Below are 18,008 nucleotides of genomic sequence, written 5' to 3'. Positions count from 1 at the left end.
GGAGGAACAGCATGACACTGATTGGCCAGGGAGTGTCGTCACAGGATGCGTTACAGGATGCGTCGCCATCTCGTCCATTGTTGTACGGTGTTGTGGTCGCATACAAATGATGTCACTACACTACAACCCGCGCGCCAACAGCGACTCCACCCACATTGTGGTGGTCCACCGTAGCCTACCGCTCCGTTGCGTATCGATCCGTATCGAACCGTACCGCGCCAAGCAGGCCCGTGTGGAAATGCGCCATAAGGGTACAGTGGTTAATGGAGCATATCATGTCACTGCTTATGGAAACTCTAGCACTCATAGCTCCAAAAAGGCCACAGGGAAACGTGGTGCTGGGCAGGCAGCAGGCTTCTCTCAGGTCCTTTAGGTGGTCTGTGAATGTTCTGGTGCTTCAGAGCAGTGCACAGGCATGCTGGCTTTGTTTCTGATGTGAAGTCTCTGTTCATGACATCATCACAAGGGTTCTGGTTCCCTTCCATTTCTACACACAACCCAACTGGGTTCTGGTTCTTCTCAATCTTTACCCACAACCCAACTGGGTTCTGGTTCCCCTCAATTTCTACACACAACCCAACTGGGTTCTGGTTCTTCTCAATCTTTACCCACAACCCAACTGGGTTCTGGTTCCCCTCAATTTCTACACACAACCCAACTGGGTTCTGGTTCTTCTCAATCTTTACCCACAACCCAACTGGGTTCTGGTTCCCCTCAATTTCTACACACAACCCAACTGGGTTCTGGTTCTTCTCAATCTCTACCCACAAACCAACTGGGTTCTGGTTCCCCTCAATCTCTACACACAATCCAACTGGGTTCTGGTTCCCCTCAATTTCTACCCACAACCCAACTGGGTTCTGGTTCTTCTCAATCTCTACCTGCAACCCAACTGGGTTCTGGTTCCCCTCAATCTTTACCCACAACCCAACTGGGTTCTGGTTCTCCTCCATCCCAACCCAACCAACACTTCCATGACCTGCTGATTTTATTTGATTTTATAGTAGATGCTGATTCTGTGCATTGATGTGCAGCTGTTTTAAACATGATTAACCTGAACCCAAACATGTTTGCATATATGGCAGTGTGACATGATCCTTGAGCTGATAGCTTGTTCTGGGGTGGCGGGGGTGTGTGTGCAGATCTCTCTGGACACTGGCTACTGGACTGCTATTAACCATTTCTTCGTTTGGGGCTCTCTGGGCGCCTACTTCACCATCCTCTTCACCATGCATTCCAGTGTTCTCTTCAACATCTTCCCCAAGCAGTTCCACTTCCTGGGTAAGTCAGCATGGCCGGATCACGCCTGTGCCCCGTTCAAAGGCAGTGCAGACTGTCCTGTTGACAGACACGCAGTGCCTGGGTCTGACCCAACCAGCCAGGTCTCCCACAAGTATTGTAAGACGTTGCGAAAGCACTCCAGAGCAGCACTCTCTCTATTGCATTTACGCTATGATGCTTTTGGGAAAAAGAGCTCTGATTAAAATTAATTTGTGGTGACTTTTTGTGGATTTTTTTGCTTATCAATTCAATTTCGAATAATGTCAGTGTTGATTTATATTAACATATGTTTGCAAATGTAGGAAGTAAGGGGAACCAGTAATATAAGTGTGTTTGTGTGTATGTGTGTATGTGTGTGTGCATGTGTTTTTGTGTGTGTGTGTGTTGTGGTTGTTTGTGTGTGTGTGTGTGTGTGTGTGTGTGTGGTTGTTTGTGTGTGTGGTTGTTTGTGTGTGTGTGTGTGTGGTGTGTGTGTGTGTGTGTGTGTGTGTGTGTGTGTGTGTGTGTGTGTGTGTGTCCCCACAGGAAGTGCTCAGATGACACTTTCCCAGCCCTCAGTATGGTTAACTATAACTTTAGCTACAGTTATATGCATAGCTCCTGTTCTGGCCTTCCGCTTCCTCAAACTGGATCTCAGACCGCAGCTCTCTGACACTGTAAGTGCTTCTGTGTGTGCATTTGTGTGCCTGTGTGATGCGTATGTGTGTATTACTGATGTGCACGTGCTTCTGTGTGTATGTATTACGTGCTAACCCTAACCCCAACCCTGAAGACAAACTGATTAGGGTTATTAGGGTTATTAGGATTATTAAGATTATTGGGGTTATTCCTGCCTTCTTCATGTCTGTCTTCAGGTGCGCTACACTCAGCTGGTGCAGCAAAAGCACTGGAAGGCCGGAGGGCGTGCAAGGCGTGGCGTGGGCGGGGCCAGCGGAACAGGAGGTGGCGGCCTAGGCCGTTTGGGGCGGGGTGGCTCCCGTCGCTCGGGTTATGCGTTCGCCCACCAGGAGGGCTTCGGCGAGCTGATCACGTCGGGGAAGAACATGCGGCTCAGTTCGCTGGCCCTCGCGTCCTTTGCAGCGCGACACAGCTCCAGCTGGATCGACACGCTCCGCAGGAAGAAGCATGCCCCTAACGCCCCTCCCATTGGAGACATTAGCTCCGCCCCCTCACCAGCTCAACCCGTCTCCATGGGCCCCCAGGAAGCAGCCACAGAAGACAGAGGACAAGAAACTGTGGACCCTGCTGCTAGCAAGGGCCAGTGCGACCTGCAGGCTGACGTAGCACAGGTGGAGACTGGAGACAGTCTGATAATGAAGGTGAACACACACACATTCCTCCACAAACATCAAGTGCACTAATTTATGAGCAAACAAACCATTGCGTCTTATTGTTGATGTATATGTAAGTCATATACAATATTGTTTTTTAACATAAACCCATCCATCCATTATCTGAACCGCTTAATCCCACTAGTCGGGGTCACGGGGGGGCTGGAGCCAATCCCAGCATCTCCGGGCGAAGGCAGGGTACACCATGGGCAGGTCACCAGTCCACCGCATGGCCAACACACACTCACACCTACGGGCAATTTAGAGTGATCAATCAACCTAACACTAACATGTCTTTGGACTGTGGGAGGAAACCAGAGTACCCGGAGGAAACCCACGCAGGCACAGGGAGAACATGCAAACTCCACACAGAGCAGCCCAGACCGAGAATCGAACCCAGACCGCCTTGCTGTGAGGCGACAGTGCTAACCACCACACCACCATGCCGCCCTTTTTAACATAAACATTATGTTTAGTAACATAAACACTAAAGAATGTGGTCCTCATTTAACCCTCGTCCACTGGTTCTACTAACGCTCTATTGGTCTTATATCGGGTGGTGCAGAAACGTGATTTTCCAATAGGACATTTGGGACTGATTTGCACAAGAAAAGAAATGTCGGTATAAATGACTGACATGGGAGTGGCTGTTTGATGTCTGCTCTGCCATTACTGCTACAGTCACTGAAAACACTGTGCATTCTACAATTCAGGGACCAGACATCGACTTGAACATTTTGCACAGCTGTTTCAAATCAAATTAAAATGTATTGATAAAGCGCTTTTTACATCAGTTGTTGTCACAAAGCAGCTTTACAAGTGTCCAAGTCCAAGCCCCCAGTGAGCAAGCAAAGGGTGACAGTAGCAAAAAAAAACTCCCCAAGAGCATGAGGAAGAAACCTTGAGAGGAACCAAGACTCGGGGGGGGGGGGGGGGGGGGGGGGGGGGGGGGGGGGGACCCATCCTCCTCTGGCCGATGACGATCACCATAACAACAATTAGAGAGATACATAGAAAAGATGGGAATGATAAATTATTCTCATCTTTTTGTGTATTTATATACACGTGTTCTCTATTTAATTCTTATTCTTACGAGTCCTAGACTTCTTGATGGTCAGTAATGGTAGTCCAGGGCTGTGGAGACACAGCCATAGCAGTGGGGAATTCGGGGTGGTGAGAGGGGCCAGGGCAGTGGGTTGATCCTTCAGGCATTTCCCCAATGAGTCATTCTTCTGGAGATTGCACATGCTGTTGAACAGTAAAAAGCATCAGATGTAGAGTCAAAATAATTATATGAGCAATTCAAATCTGAAATACTTCCAATATGTAAGGCTGTGCATGAGGTATTTGTGGAGTCCACAACAAAACTACATCTCTATAGTTTCACAAGAAAGCTACACAAAAGTGTGCAGTCAGTACAAAACACAGACAGGGCTAAAATCAGAAGGAATGCTGGTAATACTGTCCAAATACACTCACTGGCCACTTTATTAGGTTCACCTGTCCAATTGCTCATTAACGCAAATGTCGAATCAGTCAACAACATGAAAGCATGGATCCATTCTGCCTTGTATCCATGGTTCAGGCTGGTGGTGGTGGGGCAATGGTGTGGGGGGATATTTTCCTGGCATACTTTGGGCCCAGTACCTCAGGCTAATGGTACTCAGTACCTTAGTATCTCAGGCTGATTTCTTGAACATGACAATGAGTTCACTGTACTTGAATGGCCTCCACAGTCACCAGATCTCAATCCAATAGATCACCTTTGGGATGTGGTGGAACGGGAGATTCACATCATGGATGTGCAGCTGACAAATCTGCAGCAACTGTGTGATGCTATCATGTCAATATGGACCAGACTCTCTGAGGAATGTCTCAGGTACCTTGTTGAATCTATGCCACGAAGGATTAAGGCAGTTCTGAAGGCAAAATGGGCTCCAACCCGGTACTAGCAAGGTGTACCTATTAAAGTTGCCGGTGAGTGTAGATTTCAAACACTGAAAGAGATGCACGTACACACCTTTAGCTTCTCCAGGTTTGCATGGTTCATTGTCCAAGACTGTTGACATAAACGCCCTTGACAAGAAGCTCCAAATGAGAGGAAATAAAGAACGTCCCCTGAGATCTTAAACGGCCACGAGGGGCGGAGGGGCAGAGGGCAGGATGCAGCTGCCCAGAGGCCTTTAGGGTCTTTACTGTTTCTCAACAGTACCTGTGTTCTCCACCGTACAGGAAGCATCGCTTGGCGGCAGGGCAGGAGCACGGCTCAGTGGAGCCAGCAGCCCCGGACCACCTCCCATCGCCGAGGAGACATCCAATGGCGAGTGAGAGATACGTGTGGTGCATTGGCAGAGGCAGCAGCTCTGAACGTGTGTCTGGGGGCCAGAACCGGCGGCGTTGGGGTACAGAGAATACGGCAAAACGCATAGACTCGTGCAGACACAGTGGAAGCAGAATGTGTACTAAACATCAGACACACACACACACACACACACACACACACACACACACACACACACACACTCATATGCTTTGCTGGCTTTATTGGGCTGTGAGACAAGTTGACTGTAAGGCCTGTTTTATCTAATGCAAACAAAGTTTTCAGTTAGAAATTTCATGAGACTATCACAGTTAGTGATCCTGGATTCATGGCTGTGGTATTAGCATGAATCTTGACTTAATCTCAATACTGTAAATCTGATTTTAGTTGACCAAATATTTGTTCTTTTCTAAAACAAACAAACAAAAATGAAAAGGAGAGAATGGAATTTTCTCTATGTCATATGACATTGTGGGTTTTCCCATAATGTAAAGACGGAAATACACTACATTCTGCTTTTGGTATCACACACAGGCTGTCATATGCAAATATTTAGAAACATATAGTAATAGATGTAATGCGAACAGTTACCTAACCCAGACTTTCAGAAGAATGCAGTGTATTCCTGTCTGTAGCTCTGCTAAGTTGTTTATTTGTTTCTGTAATTTATGAACTGTCCTGTTTTGTTGTTATTTTTGGTGTGAAGAGCTTTCCTGTCATAAACGATTTCTTAGTCCCTCTTCTTTTTCTTTCTTTCTTTTTGTTTGTTTCTTCCTTCCTTTTTTTGAGCAGATATTATCTTTTGTCTTTTAAGGGTTACACTGCTATACATTTATCAAATTATTTGAGTGCCTCTTGGGATGTTGTTTTACACATCACAGTGTATTGTTATTGGGTGTTTACCCTTAAACATATCATCAAAGGAGGACATGAGCCTGTGGATGATGGACAACCCTGTTAGCCAAAAGCATTGTTAGCATCTCCAGTAACGTCTACGGACTAATGGGGCATTTTGTTTTTGTGCACACTGTAGTTCTCTATGAGAACGTGATATAAACTCAAACAGAATTAAACTCATGCTTGCCTTTGTTGTTCACATTTTACACCATATTGGTGCTGCAAGCAGCAGACCTCCAGGACTCTGAATTGGAATTGTGTTTAACGCAGGTCTTCTCTTCTGGTCTGAATAGGAATGAACAGGGAAAAACAGAAGAATGTGAAATATATAAAAGATTCTAAGTGGATTCCACCTCTACTAGAACAGTAATTGTGTGAATTTAAATCTGGCCTTAGACGCATGTGGTGAAGTGAATTCAGGTGTTTTATGTCTGTGTGTCAACACATGGTTGTAAGTAGTTAATGACATAACAATCAATAATTTGCGGTTTAAATTTAGATTAAGGTGGATTTAACTCATATTCTTCCCGTTCAGTAGTTTGAGGACAAAGGACACAACAGCACCCACATTTGAAGACCAAATGTGTCTGTGTTCTGAGGTGCGTCCCGAGTGTAGGCACATGGTTGTCTGTTGAAGGTCTGACGAGACAAGCTTAAGTGATCTGGGTTTGTGAACCAAGGGCTGCTCATATCTACAGAGTAACCTTTAGATCATGCTCACATTGTGGTGGGGTTGTAGTCTTTGGAAAATGGATAAATGAGTGGATAAATATGAATAAAGAAAATGCTTTCTTTGAGAAGAAATGTGGTGTGCATTTGTGGTGGTGATATAGGCTACCTGTGATGTTTTACAATGAAATGTCAATGTGCCATATTTTTAAAAAAGGATTTTCCATGTGAATCAAAGGAGGTCTTGGATTTTCTCATTTTCACATACAGAGGCCTTGAAATGTAATTATTTGAGTGAATTCAGGGGGTATTGATTCAAGCCAGCAAAAGTAAGTAAACACAAACTGTCTTTTCGTTCTCTGAGCCGAGTTAGGTGGTTTGTCTAATGATATTTTTACACAATCATATTCGTATTGTTGTCCACTAACTCCATCCTTAGCGATTTCCTGTGGTACAAAAAATAAAAAAGACGGAAAGGCCCGGGGAAACATCGCCTTTAAGTCATTGGCCGTTGGTGTGTTTGTCCGTGTACTTTGCGGTGCTGGACGCGCTCAGGTTACGCAAGAACGATCTGTCAACACAAGACAGCGAAGATCAGGGAGACTGTCACACATTATCAATCTCCCGCTGCTCGCGTAGACACGAACAGTTCAATTACAGTCACGAAACTAATGTTTTCGTTTTAGTACAGGAGTTGGGACTTTACACTCGTGACAATTTCAAACATGTCACGAGTTGCTATTTAATTACATTTTTTCCCTTTTTCTATTCGTTTCTTCCTGTGTCTCCTTGACTGACGCGAACCCGGTCAGTTGTCTTGTAATTAGATTTGTTATGGCGAACTAATTAACAATGAGGGTTCAGACCACAATTAATCTGTTCCTCGGAGCACTATTAGCGGTCAAAGTCCAGGGTGATCCGGAGCTCGAAGCATGTCCTCGGAAAGGTACGTGAGTTCATGTTTCACTCCAGGTCAGAGTGAATAAATTTTTTCTTAATGAAGTAACTGCATCATTTGTCTTAATGAAGTAACTTGGTCTTCATTCATCATTCATCAATTCCAGAATAATTACATTTTCAAGAAATGTTGTTAAAATAACCGCGAGATTATTACTCTGTTTTTCTAACATATTGTAATGTAATAACTTATGCAATATGGTTTCGTTATATGCACGCGCAATTCTTACTGTTACTCTATATTTCTGTCGCTTTGCCGGAATCGTTGGCTTTTCTTTAGCTGTTACACTACATTGGGATTGGTGGATCACGGCTCTCAAATAGTTTACATATATTGGAGTGAGATTAATACAGATTAAAATACTAGTTTCATACTATTAGTATCTGCACGCTTCCCTAGCAAAAGGGGAAATGCTTATTTTGAATATAATTTAGCGATTTGCAAATGCCAAGGTTGGTTCATATTTTGTTGATATCTAAAGAAAGTTTACAGTAATCTTAGTTTTTATGTTAATTTACTGATTAAACTAATACAAGCCCTAAAATAGCAAAATAGATGAGGGCAAAAGAAAGAAGACAAATCAGTGAATGTAGAAAAAGGAACTGAGAGTGTAAGTGGGGCTGTGTTGTGCAATTTTGCAGTTTATCTACCCAAATCCGTCAACCACACTAGCCCTGTACCCACAAATCCAGGAAACAAAGGCACACAGTTACTGCCTGGCTATTGTAATACCCTGCACAAATAACACATCAACCCCATTGCTGCTTACAACAGATAAAATGATTGCAGCATGTGAAGGAAATAGATCAGTACAAATCGTCAGCACAATCATGGGACAGAGTTTCGTTTGAAATTGTATCTTTTCTTGTTTTTGTCTGAAGAAGCACCTGCTGATGTGTTGGCCTTAAAGCTGGGCAGTGAGGTCGTCCTCGGCTGCAGAGGGGACGTTACGGTGGACGGAGTGTTACTGGCTGTGTTTACGAAACATAAAGGCAGAGTGAGGATGAAAAGGGTTATAACACCCCAAAGGGATGGAAAATATCATTCCGAAGGCACGAATGTTACCGTACATGGAACATACCAAAATGTAACTACCACTGGAATATATAGTAAAGACAAAGCCACCGCTAGCCCTCTAGTCACAACAGAGAATCAACTGAGAACTGAAAACATTATGCCTGCCATTAGTCTACCTGTGCAGGTGAAGAAAGTGGGTGGAGCCACAGAAGAAGGAAGGGCTTTTGGGGTAATCACTGAAACGGGTGGAGAACAGTACGAGGAAAAAAGGAATGTGGAATATGAACTAAATGAAGACTACAGTGAGGAAGAGGAGGGCCTCCGTGTGACAAGGTCAGTCTCGAGGCAGGCTCGCTGGACTCGGGATGGTCAGGTCGTGGAAAAAGGAGGCACCTTGAAGCTTCCTGCCCTGCAATTAAAGGACTCTGGGAATTATAGTTGCTTCAGGAGCGGCAAACTTATTTCATCTGTTAAAATCAGTGTAGGCGGTAAGGTTTAACACATACAAACACACAGGAATTTGGACGTGATGTATAAAAAGGTGTTAGGGCAATGTGCACACTTAGGTTACTCGCTCTTATATCTCTCAGTACCCCCAGAGAGACCTACACTAAAATGCTACAAGAAATTCCACACCAGCAAAGTACGCTGTGAATGGATCTCGAACCAGCCAATAATCCCACGGCCTAATTGTCACCTTCTCCTCAGAAAAGGGTAAGTGTGTGTGTGTGTGTGTGTGTGTGTGTGTGTGTGTGTGTGTGTGTGTGTGTGTGTGTGTGTGTGTGTATGTGTGTATGTGTGTGTGTGTTTCTATGTGTGTGTGTGTGTGTGTGTGTGTGTAGGTATGTGTCTGTGTGTGCGTGAGAAGTGTACAGTAGTCCTCATTCTTCTACCAATGCACTAGGATGTAAATAGTGCTGACATGTAGCTGACATGCAAAAGTAATCAGCATTGGGACGATGTAGTTAAACCTCTGTGTCGGAGCAACAGTCAAGTAGGTTCAGGTGAGTGGTGTTGTCCTCTTGGACTGTGAGGAAGAAGATGGTGATGATGATGATGATGATGATGATGATGATGGTGGCATTGAAGCCAAGGACATGGATTCAGGTGTCTGATAACCATCCCATCTCAGGCAGTGTGAATACGTTGCTTAGAGAAATCTCCTTCACAATGTGCCCAACCCATGACTGACAGCAACAACACCAGCAGCGCAGGTCAGCGCAGGTCAGCGCAGGTCAGCGCAGGTCAGCGTAGGTCAGTGCAGGTCAGCACAGGTCAGCATAGGTTCTTCTCGTGCACAAAGGATAGCAGTAAGTGTGGGTCTGCCCGAGCTGTCGTGTCCTGCGAATGACGTGCCAGGCCTGTATCCGTTCCTTCATAGGTGGGCGGAGCTCTCTCAGATTGCCTGTTCGTACTCGACTGAGCGCTCACGCTGCTGGTGTGCGCTGCCCAGCGAGGAGGGCGACAGGAAGGTCTACGTTGCCAAACTGTGTGTGGCCAACACTGTGGGCAGTGCCGTCAGCGATCCCCTCAGATACGTTCCACAGAACATTAGTGAGTATGTATGTCTGTGTGTGTGTGTGTGTGTGTGTGTGTGTGTGTGTGCGTGCGTGTGTGTGTGTTTGTGCTTGTGTAGTAGAGATTTTCGAGTGTGTGAGTCTTTGTATTTGAAGCAGATAATATTGATGCTATACATATAACTGAAATATGTTTTCACAAATATTTACTCTTATCAGATTATCTTATCACACTTACACTGTGTGAATGTGTGTGAGGGGGAGTCATTGTTGTGAGACTGCAGGTCAGTGGTTTTAAAATCACACTACGTGCACTCATGAAGAGATGAAGAGTACTCAGCACACATCTCATCATCGTCAGTTTCGTTCTGATCATACGAGCCCTTCGGGTTGGCTGTCTGTGCATGGAGGAGTACTCTCCACCCTCAGTGTCGCATCTGTGTGTGAGAAACTCATTCCATCATGTACTGTGTACAAGGATTCCACCACACACGTACTGTATGGAAATATCTGAAATGGCCCAGTAATGATCAACACAGTGTGGGGCTGAACAACGGCACTGCACAGAACACAAGGGTAGAAAATGAAAACGAGGTTGGACAGGGACAATAAGTGAACTTAAACGTGATTGGTGAAGCCATACTGGATATGTAATTAATATTTGGTTTTCTTCATTCTTTATTTTGTCCTGTCTGTCTTTCTGTAGTTAAGCCAGACCCCCCTGCCAGAGTTGCAGTGAGAGAAGTTGCGGGTCAACTTCAAGCTCTTCACATCTCCTGGTCTTACCCTGCCTCCTGGAGACAGGGATTCTACTTCCTCAAGTTCCAGCTAAGATATCGCCCACTACAGGCCAGAGAGGTAGTGCATTCTCGTGGGCACGTAGGAATAAAACTGATATGCATGTCATACACAGGACACAGGTTTTCAGAGTTTGTCTTATGTGTTATGAATTGTAGTCAATAAAGTCAAAACACAGAGATCATTTTATTCAAAGTGCATCTTTGTCTAATTGTAAAAATGTAAAAACAGTAAGTTGTGTTGTGTGTGCGGTTGGGTGTGCGAATGTGTGTGGGATTGTAGTACCAGCAGGTTGATTTAGATGGAGCAGATCTGTTCTGGGTGATTCTGGATGCTGTCCCACATACACAGTATGAGATACAGCTCCGAGCCATAGATGAATACAACGGGCTCTGGAGCGACTGGACCTCTCCTGAGCGTGCACGTCCCTGGGCAGGTAACCACAGCTCACGGACCCAGTGTGGCACATGAGGAAGTCTTAACAAATGGTGCTACACACACACCTCACTTCATACTGAGAAACTTTAAATTCACTTTTTTTTTCATTTAAAAAGTGCAAATAAAAAATTGTTTCCATCTGTTTACCTTTGTAGCTCCTGAACCCACTATTTCCTCCAACATCTATACCAGTGGGGTAAGATTTGCCTTTCCATTGTTGATGGGCATCACAGCAGTTGTCAGTGTTAAAACCAAACATGTTCTTCCATCAATACAATGTCTTGTCCATAGCTCATAGGAACAGGAGTTACATGCTGAATTTCAAGCTTCCATGAGTCAGAAATAATAGGATCAATGGGATGGCACCTACACACACCCTCACATAAACACACAAATACTTAGTCGTACAAAAGTGGCTTAGAAGAAGTTTCACTGTAGGAACACATTTGTTGTGGGAGCACATGAATCCTCATTTCTCTGAAGGCTCCATGGGTTTGAATGGGAAACATTTGTGTGGTACTGTATGAACAGGTAGTCGTGCTAAAAGTCCAGCGTTGTCTCTCCGGCGTGGCAAATGACTACGGCAAACGCAGCGCAGGTGAAGCAGACAGCGCAGGTGAAGCAGACAACGCAGGTGAAGCAGAGAGTGCAGGTGAAGCAGACAGAGCAGGTAAAGCAGACAGCGCAGGTGAAGCAGACAGAGCAGGTGAAGCAGACAGCGCAGGTGAAGCAGACAGAGCAGGTGAAGCAGAGAGTGCAGGTGAAGCAGACAGAGCAGGTGAAGCAGAGAGTGCAGGTGAAGCAGAGAGTGCAGGTGAAGCAGACAGCGCAGGTGAAGCAGGCAGAGCAGGTGAAGCAGACAGCGCAGGTGAAGCAGACAGAGCAGGTGAAGCAGGCAGAGCAGGTGAAGCAGGCAGAGCAGGTGAAGCAGACAGTGCACGTGAAGCAGACAGAGCAGGTGAAGCAGGCAGAGCAGGTGAAGCAGACAGCGCAGGTGAAGCAGGCAGAGCAGGTGAAGCAGGCAGAGCAGGTGAAGCAGAGAGCGCAGGTGAAGCAGACAGAGCAGGTGAAGCAGGCAGAGCAGGTGAAGCAGAGAGCGCAGGTGAAACAGACAGAGCAGGTGAAGCAGGCAGAGCAGGTGAAGCAGACAGCGCAGGTGAAGCAGACAGAGCAGGTGAAGCAGACAGCGCAGGTGAAGCAGGCAGAGCAGGTGAAGCAGAGAGCGCAGGTGAAGCAGACAGAGCAGGTGAAGCAGGCAGAGCAGGTGAAGCAGAGAGCGCAGGTGAAGCAGACAGAGCAGGTGAAGCAGGCAGAGCAGGTGAAGCAGACAGCGCAGGTGAAGCAGACAGAGCAGGTGAAGCAGACAGCGCAGGTGAAGCAGGCAGAGCAGGTGAAGCAGGCAGAGCAGGTGAAGCAGAGAGCGCAGGTGAAGCAGACAGAGCAGGTGAAGCAGGCAGAGCAGGTGAAGCAGAGAGCGCAGGTGAAGCAGACAGAGCAGGTGAAGCAGACAGAGCAGGTGAAGCAGAGAGTGCAGGTGAAGCAGACAGAGCAGGTGAAGCAGAGAGTGCAGGTGAAGCAGAGAGTGCAGGTGAAGCAGACAGCGCAGGTGAAGCAGGCAGAGCAGGTGAAGCAGACAGCGCAGGTGAAGCAGACAGAGCAGGTGAAGCAGGCAGAGCAGGTGAAGCAGGCAGAGCAGGTGAAGCAGACAGTGCACGTGAAGCAGACAGAGCAGGTGAAGCAGGCAGAGCAGGTGAAGCAGACAGCGCAGGTGAAGCAGGCAGAGCAGGTGAAGCAGGCAGAGCAGGTGAAGCAGAGAGCGCAGGTGAAGCAGACAGAGCAGGTGAAGCAGGCAGAGCAGGTGAAGCAGAGAGCGCAGGTGAAGCAGACAGAGCAGGTGAAGCAGGCAGAGCAGGTGAAGCAGACAGCGCAGGTGAAGCAGACAGAGCAGGTGAAGCAGACAGCGCAGGTGAAGCAGGCAGAGCAGGTGAAGCAGAGAGCGCAGGTGAAGCAGACAGAGCAGGTGAAGCAGGCAGAGCAGGTGAAGCAGAGAGCGCAGGTGAAGCAGACAGAGCAGGTGAAGCAGGCAGAGCAGGTGAAGCAGACAGCGCAGGTGAAGCAGACAGAGCAGGTGAAGCAGACAGCGCAGGTGAAGCAGGCAGAGCAGGTGAAGCAGGCAGAGCAGGTGAAGCAGAGAGCGCAGGTGAAGCAGACAGAGCAGGTGAAGCAGGCAGAGCAGGTGAAGCAGAGAGCGCAGGTGAAGCAGACAGAGCAGGTGAAGCAGGCAGAGCAGGTGAAGCAGAGAGCGCAGGTGAAGCAGACAGAGCAGGTGAAGCAGGCAGAGCAGGTGAAGCAGACAGCGCAGGTGAAGCAGGCAGAGCAGGTGAAGCAGGCAGAGCAGGTGAAGCAGAGAGCGCAGGTGAAGCAGACAGAGCAGGTGAAGCAGGCAGAGCAGGTGAAGCAGGCAGAGCAGGTGAAGCAGACAGCGCAGGTGAAGCAGGCAGAGCAGGTGAAGCAGACAGCGCAGGTGAAGCAGGCAGAGCAGGTGAGGCAAGCAGTGCTGCTAACAAGGAACATGTAACAACATGGGGCTAGGGTTAGGGGTTAGGGTTTAGAATTAGGGTTAGTGTCCTTGTATAATCCTCAGGGTTCCCATCCTACATGTGTAGGGAGAATAAAAAGCTCAGTATTAAGGGCATTAATGGTGACTGGGTGGCAATCGTGGTGAAAAGTGTTCATGCCTTTTTATTTTTGTGAAATGGCATCACGGTATGTTGGGAAATATATTTGCAGGAAACATTTATATTGAATTTACATTCACAGCATTTATCAATGTGCAGTGACTTACAACAGTGCTTAATTAAACAATGCAGTGACCCGTATCTGGTGTTTTTGACACAGATGGAAGGAGTAATTAAATTGCTGAATTGCTAATTACTTGTAAATTTGTTCAGGAACCTTTCTGGAGTTTTCCTGAAGGCTCAGGTGAACCAGAGACTTCTGGAGTAGGTGAGTATATCAAAAGGAAAGTGGATGGTCAGTTTGTGTGTGTAACAGTCGTACGTATGGGAAGGGTGAGTGCGTGTTTGTGAAGGTGTATGCATGTCTACCTTTTATTCTACACTGTAAAACTCAATAAGTTAAGGAAATTAAACTTTTTTTGTAACCGATTACCTAAGCAAATTTAAGTTAAACTATTATATTTATTAATTAAACTGTACTTTAAAATGAAATGTTAATACAAATTAAATTTCATACAAGTTATATTTTTAAAATCTTTCTGAACTTAAATTTATTATAATTTATAAATAATATATTTATTGATCCTTGTTTATATTTTTAAAGCTGCCTTTATAGAACTCATTGCAATAAAAAATCCATCCATCCATCCATTTACATCCACTTATCCGGGTCTGGGTCGCGGGGACAGTAGCCTAAGCTAATTATTAGTTATTATTATTATTATTATTTGCTTAAAATAAAAAAATTTAAATACAAAATCAATATTGCAAACTGTAGTCTCTGCATATCCTCCTGTTTCGGTAGTCAGGACACCCTATGGACCACCACAAATGGGAGTTATTTGGGTGGTGAGTCATTCTCAGCACTAATTTTGCACGCTCAAAACTGTATAGAATGCTAAACTTATTTTAGTTCTACGATGGTTATACTTAATTATATTCAGTAATTAAAATGTTGATGGTGGCCACTATTAGAACTACTATGCTAGCTGTAATGATGGCTAAGTGTGTAACGTAAACTAAACAAACCTACCCAGATGTGTATATATTAACTGTAATGACTAAGTGTCTAATGTAAACTAAACAAACATGTCCGGGTGTGTTTAAGTTAGTAGCACTGTCCGGGTTTACAGTGTACACTTGTGGGTTAAGGTTATCCCAAACCCTAGGTTTACAGTGTACCATGAATCCAGTGGAGTTAATTTTGATGGACTTCTTAGTACTGTGCTTTTCAAAAGAAATACACATTGGATACTTAACAATAAAATTGTCACCTGGCACAATTTTGCTGGTGTTGGTGTATTGGCTAACCTTCTCTAATTTTATTTCATTAAAATTAAGAACCATTTGGGGTGCCCTATCACACCCCGGCCCTTTTATGGGACGGTAGAAAGCAAAAGGCCTGTGACCATCAACAATATGATGAGATGTAATGTACATCATGGCAGGACATCTACAGGCCCCTGACTCCTGGTTTGAGGCTTTAGACTTTAACTAACTCTGTGGTAACAACATGAAACAGTGGTTCCTCCGTTAACACCGTGTTCAAGCACATCCGAGAGCCTGTAACTGTGCTATGCTGTAGAAGAGTTAACGTGATTTCTGAAGATTTCTGATAATTTGATATTTCTGTATTTATCTTTCTCTCTTCCCCCTCTCTCCCTCTCTCTCTCTCCCTCCCTCTCTCGCCCTCTCTCGCCCTCTCACACTCTCTCTGACCTGACAGATGTTGATGTTGGGGCTGCTGCACACAGGGATGTTGTGATGTGGGTGTGTATGCTGTGGGTGTTTGGTATTTGCGTCTTCATCACCCTCACCATACTGTCAGTCTACTCCATCAGGTGTGCCTCTTCTTCCTCTGCTTTACTTTGTTTTCCATTTATTGAGTTGTTATGAAAAGTTCCTTAAAATGGCACCTGCCATACATATGGTGCAGTGCACACAGCTTAAAAGTAACTTCATGTAAGAACAGCAACTATTCATCTTGAAATCACTTAAATACTTATAAAACCTACCTAAATAGGCATAGATTAACATTAATAGAAATAACAGTGATAGCAATGATAGTAACAGTAATGGACATTATTTTTAGTTTTGTCGACAGTCATCTGTTAAGTCTGGGCTGGTTTATTATTTACCCCCCATGTGTCTGGTCACCCCCCCCAGGATGCAGCTGATATCTAAGAAGAACAAGCAGGCTTTCTCTCCCTCCTGCTCCCGCTCTACTACACATCCTCCACTCCTTCAGCAACTCATGGTGGCCCCACAACAGCAGAGTGAGCATCACTTCCTGCCTGTACAGGAAGAGGAAGAGGGAGGCATCCACTTACATAATGTGGACTATTTTCTGTCTCCTGGGGACTGAGGATGCAGTATGGACCATATGTGGCAGAGTTATAAGCAAATAAACAGCTGTGGTTTCAGATACCCCCCCCCCCACTTCTCTCTCTCTCCCTCCCTCTCTTTCTCTCTCTCTCTCTCTCTCTCACCCTCCCTTTCTCTCTCTCCCTCCCTATCTATCTCTCTCCCTTTCTCTCTCCCTCCTTATCTCCCTCTCTCCCTTTCTCTCTCTCATGCTCCCCCCCCCTGTCTTTTTTCCTCTATCCCCATTTCTCTGTAGTTATTCTGGGTGTATTGTTGGCTGCTTTTAGCAATAGTTGAAATTCAGATTGCTGTAAGATCTTGTTTTTGGTCAAAATGATGGATGCCTTATGTTCATAAATATTCCTGTCCTGCCAACCAGCGGTTTCCAAACATGACTTCTTTGTACATTATGTTCTGTTCAATAAAGAGTGCCTTATTTTTAAATATTCGTCTTTTTGAGCATGATAAAATGTTTCATGTGGGGTGTCAGTGCCTTTATAGGAATTATAGGGAAACACATTTTCTAACTGATTTTCTCGGTCTACACTGAATTAGGGTAACAGGAGTATTATAATATGTTTACCGGCATCTTTTGTAAAGGACGGTTGTCACGGTAGGCTGGTCTGGCTCCACAGGGGAGCCGCCCACTTCACAACACTCCACCTCCGGTTCACTCCCCAGTTCACAATCCCCTCCTACTGATCACTGTTCATCATTCCGTTCACCTGTCACTCATCTCCGGTTGCCCATAGCTCCCGCATAAGGTCGTTGTGCATTGCTTGTGCCTACCCGGACCTGCCGCTGCCCTATGACGTCACGCTACCTATTGAGGCCAAGTTTAAGTGACTCTCTTCAGAGTTCGGAGTGCTACCCGCTCCTCTGATCCCTTTCATTCGTTTAGCATTTACTTGCTTTGAGTTTGTGCTGTGTCTATGATGGAAATGGACATTAAAGTCGACCCAGCACCACCTCCTGTGTCTGCTGCTTCTGTCACCCCGTTACAACAGTAAAGTGTGAACTTATCCAAGGAATCACGGGTGATGCTGATGATGATCAGTGCTGCCTTAAAAATGTTACAGGCTCTCAACATTATTAACTCAGCAAAACATAATCACTCGTTTCAACACCTGGTAGCTATGGCTCTACTGCTGCTATCCCTCCTGCATGTGCCCACATCATATTAAAAGGTTTTGGCTTGCGTACCAAGACTGGCCAAAACGACCTGGCATTGACATGTCCACTGGCAAACCAGAGCATGTTATAGGTCTTTGTAGAAACATATGAGCAGAGTGCAAAATGCATGTTAAATGTGTAGAGATAAGCATCCAGTGGACCATCCATATACACTATATTGCCAAAAGTATTCACTCACCTTCCTTGACTCACATATGATCTTAAGTGACGTCCCATTCCTAATCCATAGGGTTCAATATGGCGTTGGTCCACCCTTTGGAACTTCTACTCTTCTGGGAAGGCTGTCCACAAGGTTTAGGTGTGAGGTCACATACTGATGTTGGACGAGAAGGCCTGGCTCTCAGTCTCCGCTCTAATTCATCCCAAAGGTGTTTTATTGGGTGGAGGTCAGGACTCTGTGCAGGCCAGTCAAGTTCATCCACACTGACTCTGCCATCCATGTCTTTGTGGACCTTGCTTTGTGCACTGGGAGCATTTGAATTGCAG

The 18,008-nt window shown here is 45.6% G+C and overlaps 3 protein-coding genes across 3 annotated transcripts in view; all 3 read left to right on the top strand.

The window, feature by feature from the left end:
• The window catches only part of atp8b2 (ATPase phospholipid transporting 8B2), a 52,799-nt gene extending 45,934 nt beyond the window's left edge, over nt 1–6,865 (top strand). The window contains 4 exon segments of the mRNA XM_076970096.1: nt 1,143–1,281; nt 1,807–1,937; nt 2,136–2,600; nt 4,845–6,865. Coding sequence (XP_076826211.1) covers nt 1,143–1,281; nt 1,807–1,937; nt 2,136–2,600; nt 4,845–4,940 — 831 coding nt within the window. The 3' untranslated portion in view covers nt 4,941–6,865.
• A 168-nt stretch (nt 6,866–7,033) lies between these two features.
• On the top strand, nt 7,034–16,772 carry il6r (interleukin 6 receptor). Its single transcript, XM_076970098.1, has 10 exons — nt 7,034–7,444; nt 8,338–8,961; nt 9,064–9,187; nt 9,855–10,027; nt 10,697–10,848; nt 11,071–11,224; nt 11,382–11,422; nt 14,178–14,232; nt 15,691–15,805; nt 16,131–16,772. Exons 1-10 carry the CDS (start codon nt 7,351–7,353, stop codon nt 16,327–16,329), a joined length of 1,731 nt encoding a protein of 576 aa, XP_076826213.1. The 5' UTR covers nt 7,034–7,350; the 3' UTR covers nt 16,330–16,772.
• LOC143473214 (uncharacterized) lies at nt 11,429–14,171 on the top strand. Its single transcript, XM_076970097.1, has 2 exons — nt 11,429–13,570; nt 13,625–14,171. The coding sequence occupies exons 1-2, from the start codon at nt 11,801–11,803 to the stop codon at nt 13,802–13,804; spliced, it is 1,950 nt and encodes a 649-aa protein (XP_076826212.1). The 5' UTR covers nt 11,429–11,800; the 3' UTR covers nt 13,805–14,171.
• Nucleotides 16,773–18,008: the final 1,236 nt, after the last annotated feature.

Source organism: Brachyhypopomus gauderio, chromosome 13 (genome assembly GCF_052324685.1).
Source record: "Brachyhypopomus gauderio isolate BG-103 chromosome 13, BGAUD_0.2, whole genome shotgun sequence".
NCBI lineage: Eukaryota > Metazoa > Chordata > Actinopteri > Gymnotiformes > Hypopomidae > Brachyhypopomus > Brachyhypopomus gauderio.
Note: the sequence above shows the minus strand (reverse complement) of the source record. Positions and strands in the feature narration are given on the sequence as shown.

What these genes read in the sequence shown, in the direction of transcription:
- il6r (XM_076970098.1), top strand. Translation starts at nt 7,351, where the DNA reads ATGAGGGTTCAGACCACAATTAATCTGTTCCTCGGAGCACTATTAGCG. An exon ending in ATACGTTCCACAGAACATTA is followed by an intron (nt 10,028 to 10,696) that starts GTGAGTATGTAT and finishes GTCTTTCTGTAG; the next exon opens with TTAAGCCAGACCCCCCTGCC. An exon ending in GCCCACTACAGGCCAGAGAG is followed by an intron (nt 10,849 to 11,070) that starts GTAGTGCATTCT and finishes GTGGGATTGTAG; the next exon opens with TACCAGCAGGTTGATTTAGA.
- LOC143473214 (XM_076970097.1), top strand. Translation starts at nt 11,801, where the DNA reads ATGACTACGGCAAACGCAGCGCAGGTGAAGCAGACAGCGCAGGTGAAG. An exon ending in AGGTGAAGCAGGCAGAGCAG is followed by an intron (nt 13,571 to 13,624) that starts GTGAAGCAGACA and finishes CAGGCAGAGCAG; the next exon opens with GTGAAGCAGAGAGCGCAGGT.